The 25,000-nt window shown below is 49.4% G+C and overlaps 1 protein-coding gene across 2 annotated transcripts in view; it reads right to left on the reverse strand.

Moving 5' to 3' along the window:
* Window positions 1-25,000, reverse strand: part of LOC143279942 (excitatory amino acid transporter 3-like) — a 33,808-nt gene that overhangs the window by 2,392 nt on the left and 6,416 nt on the right. Inside the window, exons 1-8 of one of the 2 annotated variants that reach the window (XM_076584299.1) lie at window positions 19,829-19,983; window positions 17,559-18,088; window positions 15,231-15,273; window positions 12,312-12,537; window positions 11,288-11,468; window positions 9,324-9,557; window positions 3,407-3,601; window positions 739-873 (exon numbers count right to left, since the gene is read on the reverse strand). In XM_076584299.1, the coding sequence (XP_076440414.1) occupies window positions 739-873; window positions 3,407-3,601; window positions 9,324-9,557; window positions 11,288-11,468; window positions 12,312-12,537; window positions 15,231-15,273; window positions 17,559-18,055 (1,511 nt within the window). In that variant the 5' untranslated portion in view covers window positions 18,056-18,088; window positions 19,829-19,983. Of the gene's footprint in view, window positions 1-738; window positions 874-3,406; window positions 3,602-9,323; window positions 9,558-11,287; window positions 11,469-12,311; window positions 12,538-15,230; window positions 15,274-17,558; window positions 18,089-19,828; window positions 19,984-25,000 lie in introns of those variants that run through there. The other variant, XM_076584298.1, reaches the window with a different exon arrangement.

Genomic DNA, 25,000 nt, shown 5'->3' on the forward strand with positions numbered 1-25,000 from the left:
TCCCTTCACACCTATCCCCCCACCCTCAAACTGCTCCCTTGCCCCAGTTTCCCCTCACTCTCCACCCCACCACTACCATCCCCAATCCTCGGACTCCCCCCCTCCTAGCCCCCCTCCCCACCCCCACCCCATCCCAAAAGACAACAACAACTTACATACACACACACACACACACACACACACACACACACACACACACACACACACACACACACACACACAAAGAGGAACACTCACAACAGCCTACCAGTGCCCCCAAGATGAGCCTTGAGCCCTTCACGGTAATTCCTCCTCAGCCACACCCCCAACCCTCTGGACTTGAATAGATAATAATTCTATCCCACAGCTACACGCCTGCTACAACGCCCCTGGACCAGCATTACACGAGACCGCTGCAGAAACAGCGAAAACTAGTGGAGAATTATTGATTTTAATCGAGTCAAACAAAGCTTCGTTTCCATTCTTCCGTAATCCGTAAACGGTTCAGTTTCCAATGCCAAGCCAAGCAAGAATGAACGATATTAGAATAGCGTGTTGGTGCGAGAATACTAGTACGTGGTCCACAGGGGAAGTAATCATGGTACGCGTTGACTCGTAGCTGGCGTAGAATGAGTTAAAAAAAAAAAAATAAAAAAATAAAAAGTCCTTGCATCCGCCTCTCCGCCCCCATCTTCCCCCACTACCACCTTCCTTGCACCTCACCATCCCCACCGTCGAAACAAAAAGACAAGCACTCACAGCAGCCAGTCAATGGCCAGGATCAGCCCCACTCGGTCCGAAGGGAAGCCCACAGCAGTCAGCACGATCACCATGGTTACCAGACCCGCCTGCGGCACCCCGGCAGCGCCAATGGCCGCGGCTGTTGACGTCACGCTGTCGTCGAGGCAAAGATGATGAATGGTTTATTCGTTTGTTGTAATAATAATGATAGAAACAAAGAATAGATAATGGTAACAATAAAAATTTAAAATAATGTTGATAACGGTAGCAACAACAATAATAATAAGAAGAAGAAGAATACTAAGAATGATAATAATTTCGAAAAAAAAAAATAAATAAGATGGGTAGGTTTTTTTTCATTTAGAGGCCATTGACACAACCCCATCCCATCCCTCAGGAAAAGATGATAGTTTATTCATTTATAGGCCGATGCCCCTGAGGAAAAGATGATAGTTTATTCATTTATAGGCCGATGCCACTGAGGAAAAGATGATAGTTTATTCATTTATAGGCCGATGCCACTGAGGAAAAGATTATAGTTTATTCATTTGTAGGCCGATGCCACTGAGGAAAAGATTATAGTTTATTCATTTGTAGGCCGATGCAACTGAGGAAAAGATTATAGTTTATTCATTTGTAGGCCGATGCCACTGAGGAAAAGATTATAGTTTATTCATTTGTAGGCCGATGCCCCTGAGGAAGGCCGATGCCACTGAGGAAAAGATTATAGTTTATTCATTTGTAGGCTCATGCTGCTCAATAAAAAAAATGGTAGTTTATTCATTTGTTGGCCCTTGCCCTTCAGGAGAAGTTGGATGTTGTTTTTTTCAGTAAGACGCCTTTGCCCCAAAGGAAAAGATGCATATCTTATTCATTGAAAGGCCATTGCCACCCAAGTAAACACACATAGTTTATTCATTTACAGGTCATTGCCCCTCGGGAAAAGATGGATAGTTTATTCATTTACAGGTCATTGCCCCTCGGGAAAAGATGGATAGTTTATTCATTTACAGGTCATTGCCCCTCGGGAAAAGATGGATAGTTTATTCATTTACAGGTCATTGCCCCTCGGGAAAAGATGGATAGTTTATTCATTTACAGGTCATTGCCCCTCGGGAAAAGATGGATAGTTTATTCATTTACAGGTCATTGCCCCTCGGGAAAAGATGGATAGATTATTCATTTACAGGTCATTGCCCCTCGGGAAAAGTTGGATAGATTATTCATTTATAAACCACTGAACCCTCGTGAATGAAAGGTGTCAGAACATAAACGTTTGAGAAAAAAAATCATCCAAAGTTAAATGCCGCAACTCACAAGCGTACATACACAGGCCCTACTCTCACCCTTCCTAATACACGCGCGCACGCGCGTACACATTGACATATTCAGACAGACACCGACAGACAGACAGACGGACATAGACAGACAGATAGACACAGAGACAGACAGACAGACAGACACAGAGACAGAAACAGAGAGAGAGAGAGACAGAGATAGACAGACAGAGAGAGAGACATAGAGATCATGAATGACTTATCACAAGACCCCCACCCCCACCCCCACCCCCCACACCACCCTGTCCACTGCTGTGCAGTATCAGCACGCAGAGCCGGGTCTCTGTCCTCAACCCTCACTCACTCCCTGACTCACCAGATGACGATGTTGCCGATGTCCCTCACTCACTCCCTGACTCACCAGATGATGACGATGTTGCCGATGTCCCTCACTCACTCCCTGACTCACCAGATGATGAGGATGTTGCCGATGTCCCTCACTCACTCCCTGATTCACCAGATGATGACGATGCTGCCGATGTCCCTCACTCACTCCCTGACTCACCAGATGATGACGATGTTGCCGATGTCCCTCACTCACTCCCTGACTCACCAGATGATGAGGATGTTGCCGATGTCCCTCACTGACTCCCTGACTCACCAGATGATGAGGATGTTGCCGATGTCCCTCACTCACTCCCTGACTCACCAGATGATGATGATGTTGCCGATGTCCCTCACTCCCTGACTCACCAGATGATGATGATGTTGCCGATGTCCCTCACTCACTCCCTGACTCACCAGATGATGATGATGTTGCCGATGTCACTAACTCCCTGACTCACCAGATGATGATGATGTTGCCGATGTCCCTCACTGACTCCCTGACTCACCAGATGATGATGATGTTGCCGATGTCCCTCACTCCCTGACTCACCAGATGATGATGATGTTGCCGATGTCCCTCACTCACTCCCTGACTCACCAGATGATGATGATGTTGCCGATGTCCCTCACTCACTCCCTGACTCACCAGATGATGATGATGTTGCCGATGTCCCTCACTCCCTGACTCACCAGATGATGATGATGTTGCCGATGTCCCTCACTCCCTGACTCACCAGATGATGATGATGTTGCCGATGTCCCTCACTCACTCCCTGACTCACCAGATGATGACGATGTTGCCGATGTCCCTCACTGACTCCCTGACTCACCAGATGATGATGATGTTGCCGATGTCCCTCACTGACTCCCTGACTCACCAGATGATGACGATGTTGCCGATGTCCCTCACTGACTCCCTGACTCACCAGATGATGACGATGTTGCCGATGTCCCTCACTCACTCCCTGACTCACCAGATGATGATGATGCTGCCGATGTCCCTCACTGACTCCCTGACTCACCAGATGATGATGATGTTGCCGATGTCCAGTTCGAAGCCTTCCACCTGCCCGATGAAGATGACGGCCACCGCCTCGTACAGCGCCGTGCCGTCCATGTTGATGGTGGCCCCGACTGGAGCCACGAAGCCGATGACCCGAGGGTCCACTCCATTGTTCTCTTCCAGGTTCCGCATCGTCACCGGCAAGGTGGCGGAGCTAGGGAGGGGAAAAGGTTGGTGGTTTAATATAAACTTGAGTTTTTGTCGTTAATAATATAATAATAATAATATTTTAGTTTTATATAGCGCTATAATACAAGCATAAGCAAGCTCTAAGCGCTTTACAATCCAGTACCTAAAGCGAAACAAGAAAGCATGTAAAAGTAGTAGAAACATAAAACAGAATCATTAATAGTATAAAAACACAATGCATAAAACTCACAAAGTAACATGCTATCAATACCACAACTGTTACACTCCAACACACACACACTAACACACACGCACAGACACACACATGATTAAACGGCTGAGATGACAGCAATTTTCACTTAAAATACATGCATGTAAAAAGGAACATAATTGTAATCTGGATGCCACAGATTTTGTAAAAATTGTAAAATAAAATTTTGGGCAGAAAAGGTAAAAGGGGTAAAAATCGGGTCATTCTCCCTTTTGAACCACACCACCACCATTCATCTACCCATTCCCATTCTCTCTACTCTCCCAACACACACACTCACATTGCCATGGGCCTGGGACAACAACACTATTTGAGTTATGACAAGTATTTTTAAAGAGATAAGTTTTAAGATTTGCTTTAAAGGTAGATAGATGAGTTGTTTGTCTGAGTGCAATAGGCAGAGAGTTCCAAGTTGCTGGACCAAAGACGGAAAATGACCTCTTTCCACAGGAGTTAAGGAAGTATCGGGGAACAGTTAGCTGGGAGGAATCAAGATATCGCAATGTTCTGTTTGGCAAGTACGGGTTAACAAGCTCAGAAAGATATGAGGGTGTGGTATCACAATTCAGGCACTGAAAGCATAGACAGGCAAATTTACATTCAATTCTGGCTTGAACAGGCAACCAATGAAGTGTCCACAGGAGAGCAGTAGCGCTCTTTCTCCTCGACTTTTTAAGGACGAGTCGAGCTGCACTATTCTGTATTTTCTGGAGAGTTTATCATCGTTCAGCATACTATTGCGTTGGATTAAACAGATTTCAGTCGTTCAGTACTTTAAACTAGGAGGCAAGATTGCACTGGCTCAATGGTTTCTCCACTGCTTTGGGAATGTATTTACCGCTTAGTCTTTTGTGAAGGACTATGACTCTCAAACTCGGAGACAAGACTGCACTGGCTTTTCGAGCTGCAACCTTGGGGGCCAGTTGGCCTTGTGGGAGCCATCCTAAAGCTGACTGCCCTAAAAACCCTCTTGGTTGGCCGAGAGAATGGGGATGTAACTTGGGCAAGACATTCTCCACTAAAATTAAATTCAAACCCAGATAGTTGGGATTGGGGTTGCCTCCTCTGCTGTTCTGATGGTTATAGTCAGACACGACTGACTGTCATACTATGCATTGGTTTAATTCTCTCCATACGAACGGCGAAAGAGACGACGTTAACAGCGTTTCACCCCAGTTACCATCATCAAAATATTGCAAGCGGAATGCTCTTATACTGAAGAGGTGAATGTTGACAAAGAATACCACAATTCTGACGACGGAAGCTAAAGGTTGGGTCATTCAGACACCCACAGGACATCCGAGGGGTCTGTGTAGAGGAGAAGAGAGGACTGGCCGTACTGAGTGAGTTAAACAGGTTTTAGTCGTTCAGTACTATTGCGTTGGTTTAAACAGAGTTAAGTCGTTCTGTACTATGCATTGGTTAAAACAGACTTCTTGTTGTTCAACACTACACAGCGATAAACATTGAAACATTGAGCACAACGGGGAGGAGTTTATGAACCTGTTGGCCGGTGTACTTCAGGTCAAGTTGTTCGGGGTGTTGTCCCGACTCGCCTATTCCCGTTTCGCCTATTCTTTGATCGGGCCACCACCCGCGATAACCTCTTGTGAGTTGGACTCTCTGGCCCGTTTCGCCTACCAGCCAGTCCCGTTTCGCCTAATCAGCTTCTCTCTCTCTGTCTCTCTCTCCAACCTATAAAAAATACACACTAATTTTTGCGTCCAGATACAAAAAAAACGAAAACAAAACAAAAAAACAACAACAAAAACTACAACCAAAAACGCTTTTGTTGTTGTCAATTCTCCTTTTTTTTCTTTTTTTCTTTTTTTTCTTTTTTTTAATTTAACGTGGACACTTGATTAACCATTTGACTGTATTCGACTGTATCCCATACTGAGGTCACAGCGCCTTTTGATACGAAGACCTACTTCTGTGCATCCAACGCAGATATTTTCGTCTCAGTGTTTTGCGTATTGTAAAGGGAGAAAATCGTTGACTGGGGTTACCAGTAAAAGGAGTTAATAAAAGTGAATTGCTTCCCTTATATCAGTCATTCTGCCGTGCAGCTCTTGCAAAATCGATGTTCTTTTTTTAGTTGTTGTTGTTTTGTTTGGTTTGGTTTTTTTATTTGTTTGTTCGTTTGTTGTTGCTGCTGCTGCTGCTGTTTTTTTTCCCTAAGAGAAAGTTTCCTTTTCAGCCTGGACCTAGGGCCCTGCGTTCCACAATGTTTCAACGATGACCACACCAGACTTGTGAATTGTGTTGTGTTGTGTTGTGTTGTATTGCCTGCAATGTATTGCATTGTATTCTAATGTATTCTATTCTATTCTGTTACTTTTCTGGTCAGAACAGATTTCTGTGTGTGAAATTCTGGCTGCTCTTCCCAGGGGGGGTGTTTCACTACAGTGCTCTTCCCAGGGAGGGCGAAGTGCTCTTCCCAGGGAGGGCGTTTCATCACAGTGCTCTTCCCAGGGAGGGCGTTTCACCACAGTGCTCTTCTCAGGGAGGGTGTTTCACCACAGTGCTCTTCTCAGGGAGGGTGTTTCACCACAGAGCTCTTCTCAGGGAGGGTGTTTCACCACAGAGCTCTTCCTAGTGAGGGTGTTTCACCACAGTGCTCTTCTCAGGGAGGGTGTTTCACTACAGTGCTCTTCTCAGGGAGGGTGTTTCACTACAGTGTTCTTCTCAGGGAGGGCGAAGTGCTCTTCTCAGGGAGGGTGTTTCACCACAGTACTCTTCTCAGGGAGGGTGTTTCACCACAGTGCTCTTCTCAGGGAGGGTGTTTCACTACAGTGCTCTTCTCAGGGAGGGTGTTTCACTACAGTGTTCTTCTCAGGGAGGGTGTTTCACTACAGTGCTCTTCTCAGGGAGGGTGTTTCACCACAGTGCTCTTCTCAGGGAGGGTGTTTCACCACAGTGCTCTTCTCAGGGAGGGTGTTTCACTACAGTGCTCTTCTCAGGGAGGGTGTTTCACCACAGTGCTCTTCTCAGGGAGGGTGTTTCACCACAGTGCTCTTCTCAGGGAGGGTGTTTCACCACAGAGCTCTTCTCAGGGAGGGCGAAGTGCTCTTCTCAGGGAGGGTGTTTCACCACAGTGCTCTTCTCAGGGAGGGCGAAGTGCTCTTCTCAGGGAGGGTGTTTCACCACAGTGCTCTTCTCAGGGAGGGTGTTTCACCACAGTGCTCTTCTCAGGGAGGGTGTTTCACCACAGTGCTCTTCTCAGGGAGGGCGAAGTGCTCTTCTCAGGGAGGGTGTTTCACCACAGTGCTCTTCTCAGGGAGGGTGTTTCACCACAGTGCTCTTCTCAGGGAGGGTGTTTCACTACAGTGCTCTTCTCAGGGAGGGTGTTTCACTACAGTGCTCTTCTCAGGGAGGGCGAAGTGCTCTTCCCAGGGAGGGTGTTTCACCACAGAGCTCTTCCCAGGGAGGACGAAGTGCTCTTCCCAGGAGGCGAAGTGCTCTTTCCCAGGGAGGGTGTCTTCACTACAGTGCTCTTCTCAGGGAGGGCGAAGTGCTCTTCCCAGGGAGGGTGTTTCACCACAGAGCTCTTCCCAGGGAGGACGAAGTGCTCTTCCCAGGGAGGGTGTTTCACCACAGAGCTCTTCCCAGGGAGGACGAAGTGCTCTTCCCAGGGAGGGTGTTTCACCACAGTGCTCTTCTCAGGGAGGGTGTTTCACCACAGTGCTCTTCTCAGGGAGGGTGTTTCACCACAGAGCTCTTCCCAGGGAGGACGAAGTGCTCTTCCCAGGGAGGGCGAAGTGCTCTTCTCAGGGAGGGTGCTTCACCACAGTACAGCGCCACTCTTTTCATTACCTGCAAGTACGTTTGTTTTACAATCCAAGTGGATTTTTTTTTTTTAGACTGAACTTTGCCAGGGACAACCCTTTTGCTACCGTGGGTTATTTCACATGCGTCAAGTGCATGCTGCACATAGGACCTCAATTTATCATCCCACCTGATTTGGCTTGAGGCAGATCAGTCAAAGCCTTTGCTCCCTTCCAGACTTTGTCAGGATGGTCATTGCTCGTTTCTTTCTGTCTCCGTGGTTTGTTTGTGGGTTCATTAAAAATATCATAAACGTAAAATCATTTCAATATGTAAAAACAAAATGGATTACAGAGTGAGTATATTTGTTTCTTCATCATGTGAAAGTTAATTTGGATAATTGTTAAGTTTCGTTTTTTGCAGTAAATGGTTCGTCTAGGTATTGTAATGTTTGGCTCTTGTCAGTAAAAAGGTTCATCTGGATTCTGTTAAGTTTGGCTGTTGACAGTAATGGTTCAATGTTTAACTCGCAAAAATCAAATTTAGCAGTATCCAGAATAACCTCTCCATGTAGGCAGCCATATTCCGTTTTCAGGGGATGGGGGGGTGCATGCTGGGTATGCTCTTGTCTCCATAACCTAACGAACGCTCACATGGATTTTACAGGATCTTTAACGTGCGTATTCTGATCTTCTGCATGCATAAAAGCACGACAGGGGGGTGGGGTTCAGACACTAGCACGACTGCACACATTATGCTGACCTGTGAGATCGGAAAAAAAAACAAGAACAGAACAGTACTATCTGTGTGTGTGTGTGTGTGTGTGTGTGTGTGTGTGTGTGGTTGTGTGTGTGTGTTGGGAGATAGGGAATGCAACATTTTTTTTTTTACTTATGAATGATATTACCTATGTAAAAACTGTGCAATGCTTCACTGGTTTGTTTGTTTGTTTGTTTGTTGTTTTGTTTTGTTTGTTTTTTGTTGTTGTTTTTGTTGTTTTTTTGTTGTTGTGGTTTTTTTTTTTGGTTTTTTTGGTAAAGAAATCTGATTTTGCGTTGTTGTCGTTTTTTTAATTTTTTATTTTATTTATTTATTTATTTATTTTAGATGACTATGAGTGGAGTGATGGCCTAGAGGTAACGCATCCGCCTAGGAAGCCAGAGAATCTGAGCGCGCTGGTTCGAATCACGGCTCAGCCGCCGATATTTTCTCCCCCTCCACTAGACCTTGAGTGGTGGTCTGGACGCTAGTCATTCGGATGAGACGATAAACCGAGGTCCCGTGTGCAGCATGCACTTAGCGCACGTAAAAGAACCCACGGCAACAAAAGGGTTGTTCCTGGCAAAATTCTGTAGAAAAATCCACTTCGATAGGGGAGAGCAGCCCGATTTTCACACAGAGAAACCTGTTGTGATAAAAAGAAATACAAATACAAATATATGTGGAACTGGATTATATGTGTTTTTTCTTGAGAAATATAACCTTTACTAAAAGGGAGAAAAAAAAGAATAGACCAGTACTGCGATGTAACGTCATCCTGGAACCACCTTACCTGGAAGAGGTGCCTAGAGCAGTGACGAGGGATCAGTCTGGAACCACCTTACCTGGAAGAGGTGCCGAGGACAGTGACGAGGGATCAGTCTGGAACCACCTTACCTGGAAGAGGTGCCGAGGGACAGTGACGAGGGATCAGTCTGAACCACCTTACCTGGAAGAGGTGCCGAGGGCAGTGACGAGGGCCTGCAGGACGCCATACATGAAGCGGAAGGGGTTCCGGCGGCAGACCAGGAAGTAGATCAGGGGCAGCGTGACGAAGCCGTGCACCGCCAGGCCCGCCATCACCGTGATGAAGTAGAAGGACAGCTGCTCGAAGGTCTCCTGAGGGTTTTCCATGGACACCACTTCTTCTGTCACCAGGAACAGCACGCCGATGGGGGAGTACCTGCAACAGCATCAACTACAGTAACAACAAGAATAATAATGATGATGGTGATGATGATGATGATAATGATAATAATGTTAGTGGTATTAGAAGTAGTAGTAGCAGCAGCAGCAGTAGTAGTAGTAGTCGAAGTAAGACACAGAGACAGGAGACACAAAGATCGAGAGAGACAGACAGACAGACAGACACAGACAGAGACAGAGAGACACACAGCGAGACAGATACAGAGACGGAGATACGGAGAAACAGAGAGAGAGAGGGAGAGTCAGAGACAGAGACAGAGAGAGGACAAAGACAGAGAGATGGAGAAACAGAGAAAGATCGAGAGAGACAGACAGAGAGACACACACAGAGAGACACACAGAGAGACAGATACAGAGACGGAGATACGGAGAAACAGAGAGAGAGGGAGAGAGGGGGAGAGTCAGAGACAGAGAGAGGACAGAGAGACAGAGTTATGGAGAAACAAAGAAAGATCGAGAGAGAGAGACAGACAGACACAGACAGAGAGACACACACAGAGACAGATACAGAGACGGAGATACGGAGAAACAGAGAGAGAGGGAGAGTCAGAGACAGAGAGAGAGAGAGGACAGAGAGACAGAGAGATGGAGAAACAGAGAAAGAGAGAGAGAGACAGACAGACAGACACAGGCAGAGACAGAGAGAGACACAGAGAGACAGATACAGAGACGGAGATACGGAGAAACAGAGAGAGAGGGAGAGTCAGAGACAGAGAGAGTACAGAGAGACAGAGAGATGGAGAAACAGAGAAACACAGAGAGAGAGACAGACAGACACAGGCAGAGACAGAGAGACACACAGAGAGACAGATACAGAGACGGAGATACGGAGAAACAGAGAGAGAGGGAGAGTCAGAGACAGAGCGAGTACAGAGAGACAGAGAGATGGAGAAACAGAGAAACAGAGAGAGAGAGACAGACAGACACACAGAGACAGAGAGACACACACAGAGACAGATACAGAGACGGAGATACGGAGAAACAGAGAGAGAGAGGGGGGGGAGAGTCAGAGACAGAGACAGAGAGAGGACAGAGAGACAGAGAGATGGAGAAACAGAGAAACAGAGAGAGAGAGACAGACAGACACAGGCAGAGACAGAGAGACACACAGAGAGACAGATACAGAGACGGAGATACGGAGAAACAGAGAGAGAGAGGGAGAGTCAGAGACAGAGACAGAGAGAGGACAGAGAGATGGAGAAACAGAGAAAGATCGAGAGAGACAGACAGACAGACAGACACAGACAGAGAGAAACACAGAGAGACAGATACAGAGACGGAGATACGGAGAAACAGAGAGAGACAGACAGAGAGACACAGACAGAGAGACACACAGAGAGACAGATACAGAGACGGAGATACGGAGAAACAGAGAGAGAGAGGGAGAGGGAGAGTCAGAGACAGAGACAGAGAGAGGACAGAGAAATGGAGAAACAGAGAAAGAGAGAGACAGACAGACAGACACAGACAGAGAGACACACAGAGAGACAGATACAGAGACGGAGATACGGAGAAACAGAGAGAGAGGGAGAGAGAGAGGGAGAGTCAGAGACAGAGACAGAGAGAAGACAGAGAAATGGAGAAACAGAGAAAGAGAGAGAGACAGACAGACAGACAGACAGAGAAAGAGACAGAGATACAGCTTAAACACGGAGAGACACAGACACAGAGAGCGACAGAAGAAACAGACAGGGGCACAGGACTGACCAGATGACGACGCTGACAAGGACGAGGGTGACCTCGGACAGGGAATCGAAGACGTGCTTGAGGGGCAGCCCCTTGTCGCCCACGTGGTTGATGGCAATGCCCATGGCGATGGAGAACACCACCAGGCCCAGCATGTTGATGCCGTCCACGTTCTCCAGCACAGGCACCTTTTTCGGCTCACCTGGTCAGACAGCAAGATTTGTATTAAAAGGTTAGAAATGGTAAAGGGTTCAAGGTTAATTAAAGGGTTTAAAAGTTAAAGGGTTCAAAGGTTAAAGAGTTGAAAGGTCAAAGGGTTAAAGGTAAAAAAAAATTACAGGTTAAAGTTAAAAGTCCGAATGACTGGCGTCCAGACCACCACTCAAGGTCTAGTGGAGGGGGGGGGGGAAATAATGGCGACTGTGCATGTGGGATTCGAACCAGCGCGCTCAGATTCTCTTGCTTCCAAGGCGGACGTGTTACCTCTAGGCCATCAATCTACACAAGTAGACATGTTCTAGAAGAAGAAAAATCAGCTTAAGTTGTGGAGTAGGGGCGTGGTGTTACGTGCCCGACCAGAAAAGGAGTGTGCATGGGTTCAAGTCCCACACACCGGGACCGGGAGCGTCACTTCACCCTCCCCCAGGCCTTGAGCGGTGGTCTGGGAGCCAGTCATTCGGACTAAGACGATAAACTGACGTTCCGTGTGCACAGCGTGTATTTTGTTGGCGCACGTAAAAGAACCAAATACACTTGCAGGCATAAAAAAAAATCAAACAGATCTAGAAGGCAAGGCAGGGCAAAAGGTTTATTGCATGTGCCACATGGGAGCATCGAAATATTACACAGCAGCATCACTCTCTCTCTCTCTCTCTCACACACACACACACACACACACACACACACACACACACACCATAAAACAAAAAAAGAGTGTCGTCAAAACTAAACAAAAAAGCAACGACAATACAACAACAACAACAACAACAACAACGACAAAACCCCACTCGAATAATAACAAACACACGTTTCATCAAGCTCTTACTTGGCGCAAGAGTGGTATTCATCATATCAGCGTTAGTGGTATTCATCATATCAGCGAGAGTGGTATTCATCATGTCAGCGAGAGTAGAGTTCATGATGGAACTGGTGGTGGTGTCGACGGTGGTGGTGATTGTGGTGTTGGTGGTGGTGGTGGTGGTGGTGTTGTCTGGCACTGCATCATCTGAGGATGAGGTGTCCTCATCCTCCACCTTCAGTGTCGTCAGAGACTGCAAGACAGACACATCTCTGCAATGTCCTTCCTTTCTTTCTTTCTTTCTATTTCTTTAGTTCTTTTTTTCAACTCTTTCTTTTTTTTCTTTTTTTTTTTTATATTTCTCACTGTCTTTATTTCTTCTTTTCCTTTTTTTTCCCCTCCCTACCTTTCTTTCTTTCTTTCTTTTGTTTCTTTCTTCGAAATTTTCTTCCTCCGAGTCTTTATTTCATCCTATCTAATTTTCTTTTCTTTCTTTCTTTCCTCCTTTCTTTCTTTCTTTCTTTCATATTTTTCTTCGGCTCCTTCTTTCTCTGTATCTATATTTCTTCCTTTCTTACTTTCTTTCCTTTATTTTCTTCTTTCTTACTCCCCCCCCCCCTCCTTTAATTTATTTCTCCGACTCTTTCTATCACCTTGTCTTTATTTCTTCCTCCCTTATTTTCTTTTCTTTATTTCTTTCATTTTTATCTCTTCTTTCTTTCTTCCACTCTTTCCTTCTGTTTGTCCTTGGTTTTTTTTCCCCTTCTTTCCTTCCCTCTTTTGCTTTATATATATATTACTTTCTTTGTCTCTCTATTTTATCTCTCTCTTTGTTTCTACCTGCTCAATCACCGCTGATACGGGAGGTGGGTGGATCTGGTGGGGGGGGGGGGGGGGAGGGGAGGGGGAAGGTGGATCTGGTGGGGGGGGGGGCGGAGGGGAGGGGGAAGGAGGGAGGTGGATCTGGTGGGGGGGGAGGGGAGGGGGAAGGTGGATCTGGTGGGGGGGGAGGGGAGGGGGAAGGTGGATCTGGGGGTGGGGGGAGGGGAGGGGAGGGGGAAGGAGGGAGGTGGACCTGGTGGGTGGAGGGGAGGGGGAAGGAGGGAGGTGGATCTGGTGGGGGAAGGGGAGGGGAAGGAGGGAGGTGGATCTGGTGGGGGGGGGAGGGGAGGGTGAAGGAGGTGGGTGGATCTGGTGGGGGAAGAGGAGGGGGAAGGAGGGAGGTGGATCTGGTGGGGGGGGAGGGGGAAGGAGGGAGGTGGACCTGGTGGGGGAATGGGAAGGGGAAGGAGGGAGGTGGATCTGGTGGGGGGAGGGGAGGGGGAAGGAGGGGAGGTGGATCTGGAGGGGGGGGGGAGGGGAGGGGGAAGGAGGGAGGTGGATCTGGTGGGGGGAGGGAGGGGGAAGGAGGGAGGTGGATCTGGTGGGGGAAGGGGAGGGGGAAGGAGGGAGGTGGAGGGAGTGCAGTGGACGTGAGAAGGAAATGGCGGATGACCATTATGACTGAATAGTGTTGTTATCAGTATACACAAAGAAAGAGGGAGAGAAAGAAAGAAAGAAAGAAAGGAAGAAGAAGAAGAACAAAAACAACAAAGAGTTGAAGAAAGAAAGTTTAGAAAGAAAGAAAAGGCGAAGAAGAAGAAGAAGAAGATGATGATGATGATGATGAGAGAGATTATGTTGAGGAGGAGGAGACGGAAGATTATGGTGAAGATGATGATGATGGCGACAACGGCTACAACGACTACTTCGATGACAACGACGACGACGACGATGACAGAGAAGAATAAGAAGAATAAGAGCAAGAAGAAATTAGATAACGATAACAAACAATGAGAACGGAGGTGATAACTCCCCACAACACCCAACCAAACAACTTCCCCAAACAGCCAACCAAACAACTACCCAAAATAGCCAACTACCCAAAACAGCCAACCAAACAACTTCCCAAAACAGCCAACCAAACAACTTCCCAAAACAGCCAACCAAACAACTACCCAAAACAGCCAACCAACTACCCAAAACAGCCAACCAAACAACTTCCCAAAACAGCCAACCATCCAAAACAGCCAACCAAACAACTACCCAAAACAGCCAACTACCCAAACAGCCAACCAAACAGCTTCCCAAAACATCCAACCACCCAAAACAGCCAACCAAACAGCTTCCCAAAACAACCAAACCACCCAAAACAGCCAACCAAACAGCTTCCCAAAACAACCAAACCACCCAAAACAGCCAACCAAACAGCTTCCCAAAACAACCAAACCACCCAAAACAGCCAACCAAACCACTTCCCAAAACAGCCAACCACCCAAAACAGCCAACCAAACAACTTCCCAAAACAGCCAACCACCCAAAACAGCCAACCACCCAAAACAGCCAACCACCCAAAACAGCCAACCAAACCACTTCCCAAAACAGCCAACCACCCAAAACAGCCAACCACCCAAAACAGCCAACCACCCAAAACAGCCAACCAAACCACTTCCCAAAACAGCCAACCACCCAAAACAGCCAACCAAACCACTTCCCAAAACAGCCAACCACCCAAAACAGCCAACCACCCAAAACAGCCAACCACCCAAAACAGCCAACCAAACCACTTCCCAAAACAGCCAACCACCCAAAACAGCCAACCACCCAAAACAGCCAACCACCCAAAACAGCCAACCAAACAACTTCCCAAAACAGCCAACCAACTACCCAAAACAGCCAACCAAACAGCTTCCCAAAACAACCAAACCACCCAAAACAGCCAACCAAACAACTTCCCAAAACAGCCAACCAAACCACCCAAAACAGCCAACCAAACAATTTCCCCCAAACCGCTAGGCAACCAGCCGACCACCCAGTTTTGTCACCAACCAACCAACCAGCCCACCAACCAACAAGCCCACCCACCAACCAACTAGCCCCACCAACACAACAGTCAAGACCTCATACCTTTCTGAAGCAGGCTTCCACGATGTTATCAGGAAACATTTGCCTGGAGACACACAAAGAAAACATACATCATCATCATCATCATCATCATCATCATCATCATCATCATCATGTCCCTATGCATTGAAGTCGTCGAGGGAACATGAGGCCTGAAAAGACAGACGACCACCTCTGCTGGTGGCTATCACGAGAAGATCCGGAAACAGAAACAGAGCTTATAAAATGGATGTATCCTCCTCCCTTTTGTTAAAATGTTGACATTAAACAAAAAAATTCTTCATCGATATACAATGACATCTTCCCTAAAAACCCCAAAAAAAAAAAAAACCCCCCCCCCCCCCCCCCCAAAAAAAACCAAAAAACCCCCCTTAAACACCCCCCCCAAAAACCCCCAAAAAAAAAACCCCCAAAAACCAACCAAAAACCCCAAAAACCCCCCCCAAAAAAAACCCCTTCCCCCCAAAACCCCCCCCCCCCCCCCCAAAAAAAAAAATTTTTTCCCCCAAACCCCCCCAAAACCCCAAAAACCCAACCCCCCCCCCCCCCAAAAAAAAAAAAAAAAAAAACCCCCCCCCCCCCCACCCAAAAAGGTTTAAAAAAAAACCCCCCCCCCCCCCAAAAAAACCCCCTAACCCAAGGCCCCCCCCTTTTTTTTAAAAAAACCCCCCCCCCGGGGCCCCCCCAAAACCCCCCCAAACCCCGCCCAAAAAAAAAAAAACCCCCCCCTTTTTTTTTTTTTTTTTTCCCCCTTTTGGGGCCCCAAAAAAAAAAAATTTTCCCCCCCCCCAAAAAAAAATTTTAGGAAAATTTTTCCCCCGGGAAAAAAGGGGGGGGGGGGGGAAAAAAAAAGGGGAAACCCCCCCGGGGGTTTAAAAAAAAGGGGGGAAAAACGGGGAAAAATTGGTTTCCCCCCCTTTTGGGGGGGTTAAAAAAAACCCTTTTTTCCCTTCCCTTTAAAAAAGGGGGGGGGGGGGCCCCCATTTTTTTTATTTTTTTTTTTTTTTTAAAAAAAAAAAAAACCCCCCCCTTTCCCTTTAAAAATTTTTAAAAATTTTTTTTTTTTTTTAAAAAGGGGAAAAAAATTTTTTAAAAAAAAACCCCGGGGGGGTTTTTCCCAAACCCCCCCAAAAAAAAAAAAACCCCCCCCAAAAAATTTTTTTTTTTTTGGGGGGTAAAAAAAAGGGGGCCCCGGGGGGAAAACCCAGGGGGGGGGGGTTTTTTTTTAAAAAAATTTTTTATTTTTTTTTAAAGGGGTTGGGGGGCCCCCCAAAAGGGGGGGGCCATTTTTTTCCCCCCCCCGGGGGGCCCCAAATTTTTTAAAAAATTTTTCCCGGGTTTTTTTAAATTTCCCGGACCGGCCCCCCCGGGGGGGGTTTTTTTTTTTTAAACCCCCAAAAACATGGATTACGGGAAAAAAAATTTTTTTTTTTTAAAAAAAAAGGGGGGGCCCCCCCCTTTTTGGGGGGAAAAAAAAAAAAAAACCCCCCCCAACCCCCCCCCCCAAAAAACCCCCCCCCCAAAAAAAAAAAAAATTTTTTTTTTCCCCTTTTTCCCCCCTTTTTTTAAAAAAATTTTTTTAATTTTTGTTGTTGTTCCTTCTTTCCCCCATCCTTCCTCCTTCCCCCCCTTTTTTTTTTTTTTTCTCCCCCCCTCTTTTCCCCCCCCTGCCCCCCCCCTTCCCCCACCACCCCCCTCCCACCCCCCCTCCCCCTCCCCCCCCCTAACCCCCCCCCATCCCTCCCCCCCTCCCCCTCCCCTTTTCCCCCCCCTCCCCCACTCCCCTCCTCTCCCAAACCCCCCCCTCCCCCCTCCCCCCCCCCCTTTCCCCCTTTCCCCCCCCCCCTCCCCTCCCCCCTCCCTTCCCCCCCCTCCCCCCTCCCCCCTCTCCCCTCCTCTCCCACCCCATCCCTCCCCCTCTCCCCCTCCTCTCCACCCATCCCTCACCCTCTCCCCCTCTCCCTCCTCTCCCACCCATCCCCCTCCCCCTCTCCCCTCCTCTCCCACCCATCCCTCCCCCTCTCCCCCCCTCTCCCCTCCTCTCCCACCCATCCCTCCCCCTCTTCCCCCTCCTCTCCCACCCCATCCCTCCCCCTCTCCCCCCCTCTCCCCTCCTCTCCCACCCATCCCTCCCCCTCTCCCCCTCCTCTCCCTCCCATCCCTCCCCCTCTCCCCCCTCTCCCCTCCTCTCCCACCCCTCCCTCCCTCTCCCCCCTCACTGGACCCTCCTCTCCCCTCCTCTTCTCTTCCCCGTCGGCCACACCTGCTCACTCCCCTCCCCCCGCCTCCCACTCCCCCCAGACACACCCACCCCATCTCCCCCATGTTTACCTGATCAGGTCGAGAAAAGTATCCACGGGCTCCACGTCGCGGAAGTCGGAGCCTCCCTCAGGCTTGTCGCCTCTCTTGCCGGGCTCGATGCTGACCACCAGGATGATGCCCAGGATCACCGCCATCAGGGTGGTGGTCAGGTAGTACACCACGGCCCTCAAGCCCAGCTTGCCGGAGGCGCGCGTGTCCAGGGAGGTCATGCCGGACACCAGACTGGACACGATCAACGGCAGGATCAGCAGCTTCAGCATGTTCATCAGGATCTCCCCGGGGAAGCGAATGTACATGAGCTCCCGCCCCGTGTAGGGCTCGGGCCGGAGGCGCATCAGCACGCCCAGGACGATGCCCAGGAGGAGGGCGACGATGAGGAGGAGGACCAGGAGGTTGCTGCGGAGCGCGGCCTTGACCCGCTGACCACAAGTCTGGGCGGGGGGGTCACCGCTCTTCTGGGAACCCTCCACCTCATGACCCGTCTCTTCGTCTCGAGCTCCTCCCATGGTTCCTTGGTGCCGTCAGTGATGGATGGGGACCTAGAAAACAAACAAAGGGGTGAGGTGATTTTACGTAAGCCCAGTAACCCAGGGTAAGCACAATGACAGTACTGACTGGAACCTGGAAAAACAATAGGGGTTTGGGGTGGGGTGATGTTCTGTGAGCGTAATATTCCAGGGTAAACAAAATGACATTATTGACAGGAAAACGGAACACGAATTTGGGGGTGGGGGAAGGGGGTGGGTGGGTAGGGGCATTTGTAAGCGAAATAATCCAAGGCAAAACAACAAGAACACCAACAACGGGTTTTGTTTTTTTTCTGTTTTGAACAAATGAACATTAACAGGGTAAGTATTGGAGCATCTCTATCAAAGTTATTTAGCAATATGTCAGTGCGTATTCTGAAAGAGACATCCGGTTGGTTACGGATACAGAGACAAATACAGACAGACAGAGAGAGAGAGAGAGAAATAACGACAGGGAGACAGATAGATAGACACAGACGCACAAACAGATAGACAGATAGACAGATAGATAGATAGATAGATAGAAGGAGACAAAGAGTCGAAGAGATAGAGGGTGAGAGCAAATGAAGAAGTAAATGTGAACACACTGAAACATGATCAAGTGAAATGTACGTGGAAGGCAAATGGCTGATACATAACATGAACGAAACAGTCCACGCTCAGAACACCCGCGCGGACACATGGGGGCACTCACACAAGCGTGTAAATGCACACACACATACAGAGAGACAGAGAGAGAGACAGAGAGAGAGAGAGAGAGAGAATACGGATACGGATACGGATATTTTATTCATGTATAGACCATTGCCCCTCATGAAGGGGTATATACACACGATCATGTAAGAAAAACAACAAGGAGAGAGAGAGAGAGAGAGAGAGAGAGAGAGAGAGAGAGAGAGAGAGAGAGAACGCAGGAATGCAGGAAGCTGAATATATAGGACACCAGACTGTCCACACGAGAACACGTACACACACAAAAATAATGAAGTACTAAGGAAAAACCAGATTCAATTGAACTGAAAGGGGGAAAAAAGATATATTTGAGCAACCACGCAATTTAGTTTTAACAACAACAAAAAAACAACAACTTCACATCAGTTCCTCTCTGGAACGAAAAGCATAGTAAATAAACAATGCCACGTCTCTTATTAATAACAGACCTGTCTTCATTTTGTAACAAAAAGGAGAGAGAGAGAGAGACAGAGAGACAGAGAGAGACACAGAGAAACAGAGAGAGAGGCTTTTTTTTTACGCTTTGACACTTTAATGTCATCGGCCATGAAGTCCCTATGACATGGGTGAATGCATCAACATACTTTCAATTTATAACAAACCACCATAATAAAACGAATGAAATGGTGAAAGCAAATAACGAAACAAAGTTCCTTCTTTGAATTAAGAAAAATGATAGGAACCAACAGGCCACCCAGCACATAATGACTCCGTTCAGTCATCTACCAGTGCATCATGCAACATATTCTACTTCTAAAATTGTTAAAACCTATCTGACCACGTAGTTATGGAGAGAGAGAGAGAGAGAGAGAGAGAGAGATACAGAGAGAGAGAGGGGGGAGATACAGACAGACAGACAGACAGAGAAGGAGGAGAGAGAGAGAGGAGATACAGACAGACAGAGAGAGAGGGGGGGGGAGATACAGACAGACAGAGACAGAGAGATGGGGAGAGAAAGAGACAGACAGACAGACAGACAGACAGACAGAGACAGAGAGAGGTAGAGGGAGAATCAAATACCTTGTATAGTCAGGGAGAGATAGGTTAGAGACGCGTCAACCTCTCAGGACCTCCCACAGTGAAAAAACATAGAGACCCACACGGAACAAAGACAAGACTGCACAACCAACACCGACACAAAAAGGAGCCAAGAAAGCCGTGACCAACATCAGACCCTGGTAACTCCCTCCGTCCGCCCCCTCCCCCCCCCCCCCCCCCCCCACACACACACACCCCTTTCTCTCACCCCGTTCCCTACACCTATATCACCACCACCCACCACCGTTGCCCCACCTTCTCCACCCTATCAAACTGACCTTTCACGTCCCGGACTTACAAACAAAGCTAACGGAGGCAAACGTGTATTTGCGAACTCTCGCTACTAAAACAGCCTGTACTCCACAGGGTAAACCTGGTGGTGTTGGGTATCCAAAGAAGGTACCCGGATTGGGCCAACGTTTGATATATGGTCTCATTGTGTCGGGTGTGAGAGGATTTTGAGTGGGGTATCGACACAGAAAGAGAGAGAGAGAGAGAGAGGAAGGTAGGTAGAGAGGGAGAGAGAGAGAGTGTGTATGTAAGAGTGAGAGAGAGAGAGGGAAAGGGAGGTAAGAGTGTGAGAGTGTCTTGAGAGGGATCGAGAGGAGGATGAGAGACAGAGAGACACAGACAGAGAGACAGAAACAGACAGAGAACGTGCGGGTGCGGTGATGGGGAAGGGGTGCGGAGGGGGGGGGGACTGAAGACTGAAGACTGAAGACTGAAGATGTTTTATTCATAAAGGCCATAGCCCCTTAGAAGGGGGATAAACATGAAAGTCGCGTACAAATACACAGAACGTTCAAGATGTTACGAAGGCACTTCGACGTTTAAACGCTTTACACAGATAAAGAGTGAATTGTTTAACAAGACTTTCGTTTGTAGATGACATTAACAAGACGAGTTTGAATAAACAAGGTTGTCTGAAATATTTTTTCTGGAATTAATTGTTCTCTGATATCTCTCAATTCTGCACAATCTAGCACAAAATGGACTTCATCTTCCTTTGACTTTTTGCATAGCGGACAAATAGTATCAGAAATGTTAGACTGTCTGTAACGATATCGATGGACAAACAATTCAGAAACGCCAAATCTAAATTTGGTCATTACATGCTTCAGATGCCTGTCAACATTCATAGACATATAAGTTGGAGAGAGAGAGAGAGAGAGAGAGAGGGGGAGGGTGGAAGGGAAGGAGAGAGAGGGAGAAAGAAAGAGACACACACAGACAGAGACACACACAGACAGAGACACACACAGACACACAGAGAAAGGGGTGGCGGGGGTGGGGGGGGGGGGGGAGGGGAGAGGTTGAATGGGGAAAGGAAGAGAGAAGGAAGCGAGAACGAGGCTGGGAGAGAACGGTGAGAGAGAGAGAGAGGGGGGGGGGAGGGAGAGAGAGAGAGGGGGGAGGGAGGGAGAGAGAGAGAGGGGGGGAGGGAGGGAGAGAGAGAGAGAGAGAGGGGGGGGAGGGAGGGAGAGAGAGAGGGGGGGAGGGAGAGAGAGATGGGGGAGGGAGGGAGAGAGAGAGGGGGGGGGGAGGGAGAGAGAGGGGGGATGGAGGGAGAGAGGGGGGGAGGGAGGGGAGAGGTTGAATGGGGAAAGGAAGAGAGAAGGAAGCGAGAACGAGGCTGGGAGAGAACGGTGAGAGAGAGAGAGAGGGGGGGAGGGAGGGAGAGAGAGAGAGGGGGGGAGGGAGGGAGAGAGAGAGAGAGGGAGGGAGGGAGAGAGGGGGGGAGGGAGGGGAGAGGTTGAATGGGGAAAGGAAGAGAGAAGGAAGCGAGAACGAGGCTGGGAGAGAACGGTGAGAGAGAGAGAGAGGGGGGGGAGGGAGGGAGAGAGAGAGAGGGGGGGAGGGAGGGAGAGAGAGAGAGGGGGGAGGGAGGGAGAGAGAGAGAGGGGGGAGGGAGGGAGAGAGAGAGAGGGGGGAGGGAGGGAGACAGAGAGAGGGGGGAGGGGGAGAGAGAGAGAGGGGGGGAGGGAGGGAGAGAGAGAGAGGGGGGAGGGAGAGAGAGGGGGGAGGGAGGGAGAGAGAGAGGGGGAGGGAGGGAGAGAGAGAGAGGGGGGGAGGGAGGGAGGGAGGGAGAGAGAGAGAGGGGGGAGGGAGGGAGAGAGAGAGGGGGGGGAAGTGAGAGAGGGAGACAGACAGAGAGGGGGGAGAGAGATGGGAGAAGAGAGGGAGAGGGAGAGAGAGAGGGTGAGGAGAGAGGGGGGAAGAGAGGGAGAGAGAAAAGTGGGGGGGGGAGGGAGAGAGCGCGGGAGAGAGGGGGAAGAAAGGGAGAGGGGGAGAGAGAGGGGGGAGGGAGAGAGGGAGAGAGACAGAGAGGGGGAAGAGAGGGAGAGAGAGAGGGGGGGAGAGGGGGAGAGAGAGGGGGGAGGGAGAGAGGGAGAGAGAGAGGGGGAAGAGAGGGAGAGAGAGAGGGGGGAGGGAGAGAGGGAGAGAGACAGAGAGGGGGGAGAGAGGGAGAGAGAGAGGGGGGAGAGAGGGAGAGATAGAGGGGGGAGGGAGAGAGGGAGAGAGAGGGGGAGAGAGGGAGAGAGAGGGGGGGAGAGAGGGAGAGATAGAGGGGGGAGGGAGAGAGGGAGAGAGACAGAGAGGGGGGAGAGAGGGAGAGAGAGAGAGGGGGGAGGGAGAGAGGGAGAGAGACAGAGAGGGGGGAGAGAGGGAGAGAGAGAGGGGGGAGGGAGAGAGACAGAGAGGGGGGAGAGAGGGAGAGAGAGAGGGGGAGAGAGGGAGGGGGGAGGGAGAGAGAGGGAGAGAGACAGAGAGGGGGGAGAGAGGGAGAGAGAGAGGGGGGAGAGAGGGAGAGATAGAGGGGGGAGGGAGAGAGACAGAGAGGGGGGAGAGGGGGGAGAGAGAGAGGGGGGAGGGAGAGAGGGAGAGAGACAGAGAGGGGGGAGAGAGGGAGAGAGAGAGGGGGGGAGAGAGGGAGAGATAGAGGGGGGAGGGAGAGAGGGAGAGAGACAGAGGGGGGAGAGAGGGAGGAGAGAGAGGGGGGAGGGAGCGGAGGGAGAGAGACAGAGAGGGGGGAGAGAGAGGGAGGAGACAGAGAGGGGGGAGAGAGAGGAGAGAGAGAGGGGGGAGAGAGGGAGAGAGAGAGAGGGGGGAGGGAGGGAGAGAGACAGAAAGGGGGAAGAGAGGGAGAGGGGGAGAGAGGGGGAAGAGAGGGAGAGAGAGAGGGGGGAGGGAGAGAGACAGAGAGGGGGGAGAGAGGGAGAGAGAGAGGGGGGAGGGAGAGAGAGGGAGAGAGACAGAGAGGGGGGAGAGAGATGGGGGAAGAGAAGGAGATGGAGAGAGTGAGGGTGGGGAATGACTAGCGTTCAGACCACTACTCAGGTTCTAGTGGAGATGGAGGAGATATTGGCGACTGTGGGATTCGAACCAGTGCGCTCAGATTCTCTTGCTTCCTAGGCGGACGCGTTACTACTAGGCCAACACTCTAACCCCCCCCCCCCCCCCCCCCCCCCACCCCCCCTTTTTTTTTCAAGAGGCGATAATGATTTTGCTGGGGATCAAAGTAATGCAATCTCAAAAAGAAGCGGAAGATTTGAAAAAAAAAAAAAAATTTCAAAGATACAACAAAAACTTTACAACGAGACCTGTAAAGGTCTATTTCATTTCAGCGGAACGACATCCTTTTTTCACTGGCTGGCATGCTCGACATTAACAGCAGTCGAAGGGTTAATCGCCAAGACCTTCCCTGTACGAAGAAGACAAAATTGGGAAGCGAAGCCTTCTGGACATGGGAAACCACCTACTGGTCACGTTCCGCCCAGGTGCCTCTGCGTGTTTTGTCATGTCTTCTGTGAGTGAAAGCGTGAAAGCCACCGCTTTATCTTTCCACGGCGATTTGGGCTGTTTTGAACAGAGAATGGGGCTAGGGTTGAGAGGGCTGGGTAGGGTTAAGGGGAGTGGGGGTGAGTGGGTGTGATAGGGTTAAGGGGGTTGGGGGTAAGGGGGTGGGATAGTGTTAAGGGGGTTGGGGGTAAGGGGTGGGATAGGGTTAAGGGGGTTGGGGGTAAGGGGGTGGGATAGGGTTAAGGGGGTTGGGGGTAAGGGGTGGGATAGGGTTAAGGGGGTTGGGGGTAAGGGGTGGGATAGGGTTAAGGGGGTTGGGGGTAAGGGGGTGGGATAGGGTTAAGGGGGTTGGGGGTAAGGGGGTGGGATAGGGTTAAGGGGGTTGGGGGTAAGGGGTGGGATAGGGTTAAGGGGGTAAGGGGGGTGGGATAGGGTTAAGGGGGTTGGGGGTAAGGGGGTGGGATAGGGTTAAGGGGGTTGGGGGTAAGGGGTGGGATAGGGTTAAGGGGGTTGGGGGTAAGGGGGTGGGATAGGGTTAAGGGGGTTGGGGTTAAGGGGTGGGATAGGGTTAAGGGGGTTGGGGGTAAGGGGTGTGATGGGGTTAAGGGGGGGGGGGGGGGGGGCAGTCGTCGTGTAGAAAGACAATGTTTTCCTGTTTTGGTGTTGTTGCGGTGATGGTGATGGTGATGGTAATGGTGATTGTGATGGTGATGGGTGTATTTAACTCTCTCTCCTTATGTTGTAATACCAACACACACACACACACACACACACACACACACACACACACAGATAGATATATATATATATTAAACCGGATCACTGCATACATTAGGACACTGCATAAATTATGACATACTCGTTAAATGAGTTTGCTATATGACGCAGCAAACAGCAAACAAACAATGCATTGTAAACGGAACATTGATAAATCATCGTTCACTAGGACAGGACACAGTGCAAGAGAAAGAATGAGAGAGAGAGAGGGAGAGAGAGAGAGGGAGAGGGAGAGGGAGGGAGGGAGGGAGGAGGGGGAGGCGGGGGGGGGGGGGGGGCGAGAACAAGAGACAGAGCACAGTGACATACGCCGTGAAAGGAAATAGTAGTAGTAGTAATAGTAGTAGTAGTAGTAGTAGGCCTCCTTCGGTCATGGCTGACCATGGATAGAGTATATCCGACCTAATGTCTAATTGGGTTGTCTGCTTGAACCAAGCAGCGTCGCCTGTGACTGTAGAGACCGTTGCGAGAGAGAGAGAGACAGTCTCTGTCGCAGCTGTCACATGTGTAAACTGATGCTGGTCTGTTGGCTGCCGTCCCTTTTCTGCGAGCTCGCTTTTCTGCTGCAGCAGCTGA

This window comes from Babylonia areolata, chromosome 3 (genome assembly GCF_041734735.1).
Source record: "Babylonia areolata isolate BAREFJ2019XMU chromosome 3, ASM4173473v1, whole genome shotgun sequence".
NCBI lineage: Eukaryota > Metazoa > Mollusca > Gastropoda > Neogastropoda > Buccinidae > Babylonia > Babylonia areolata.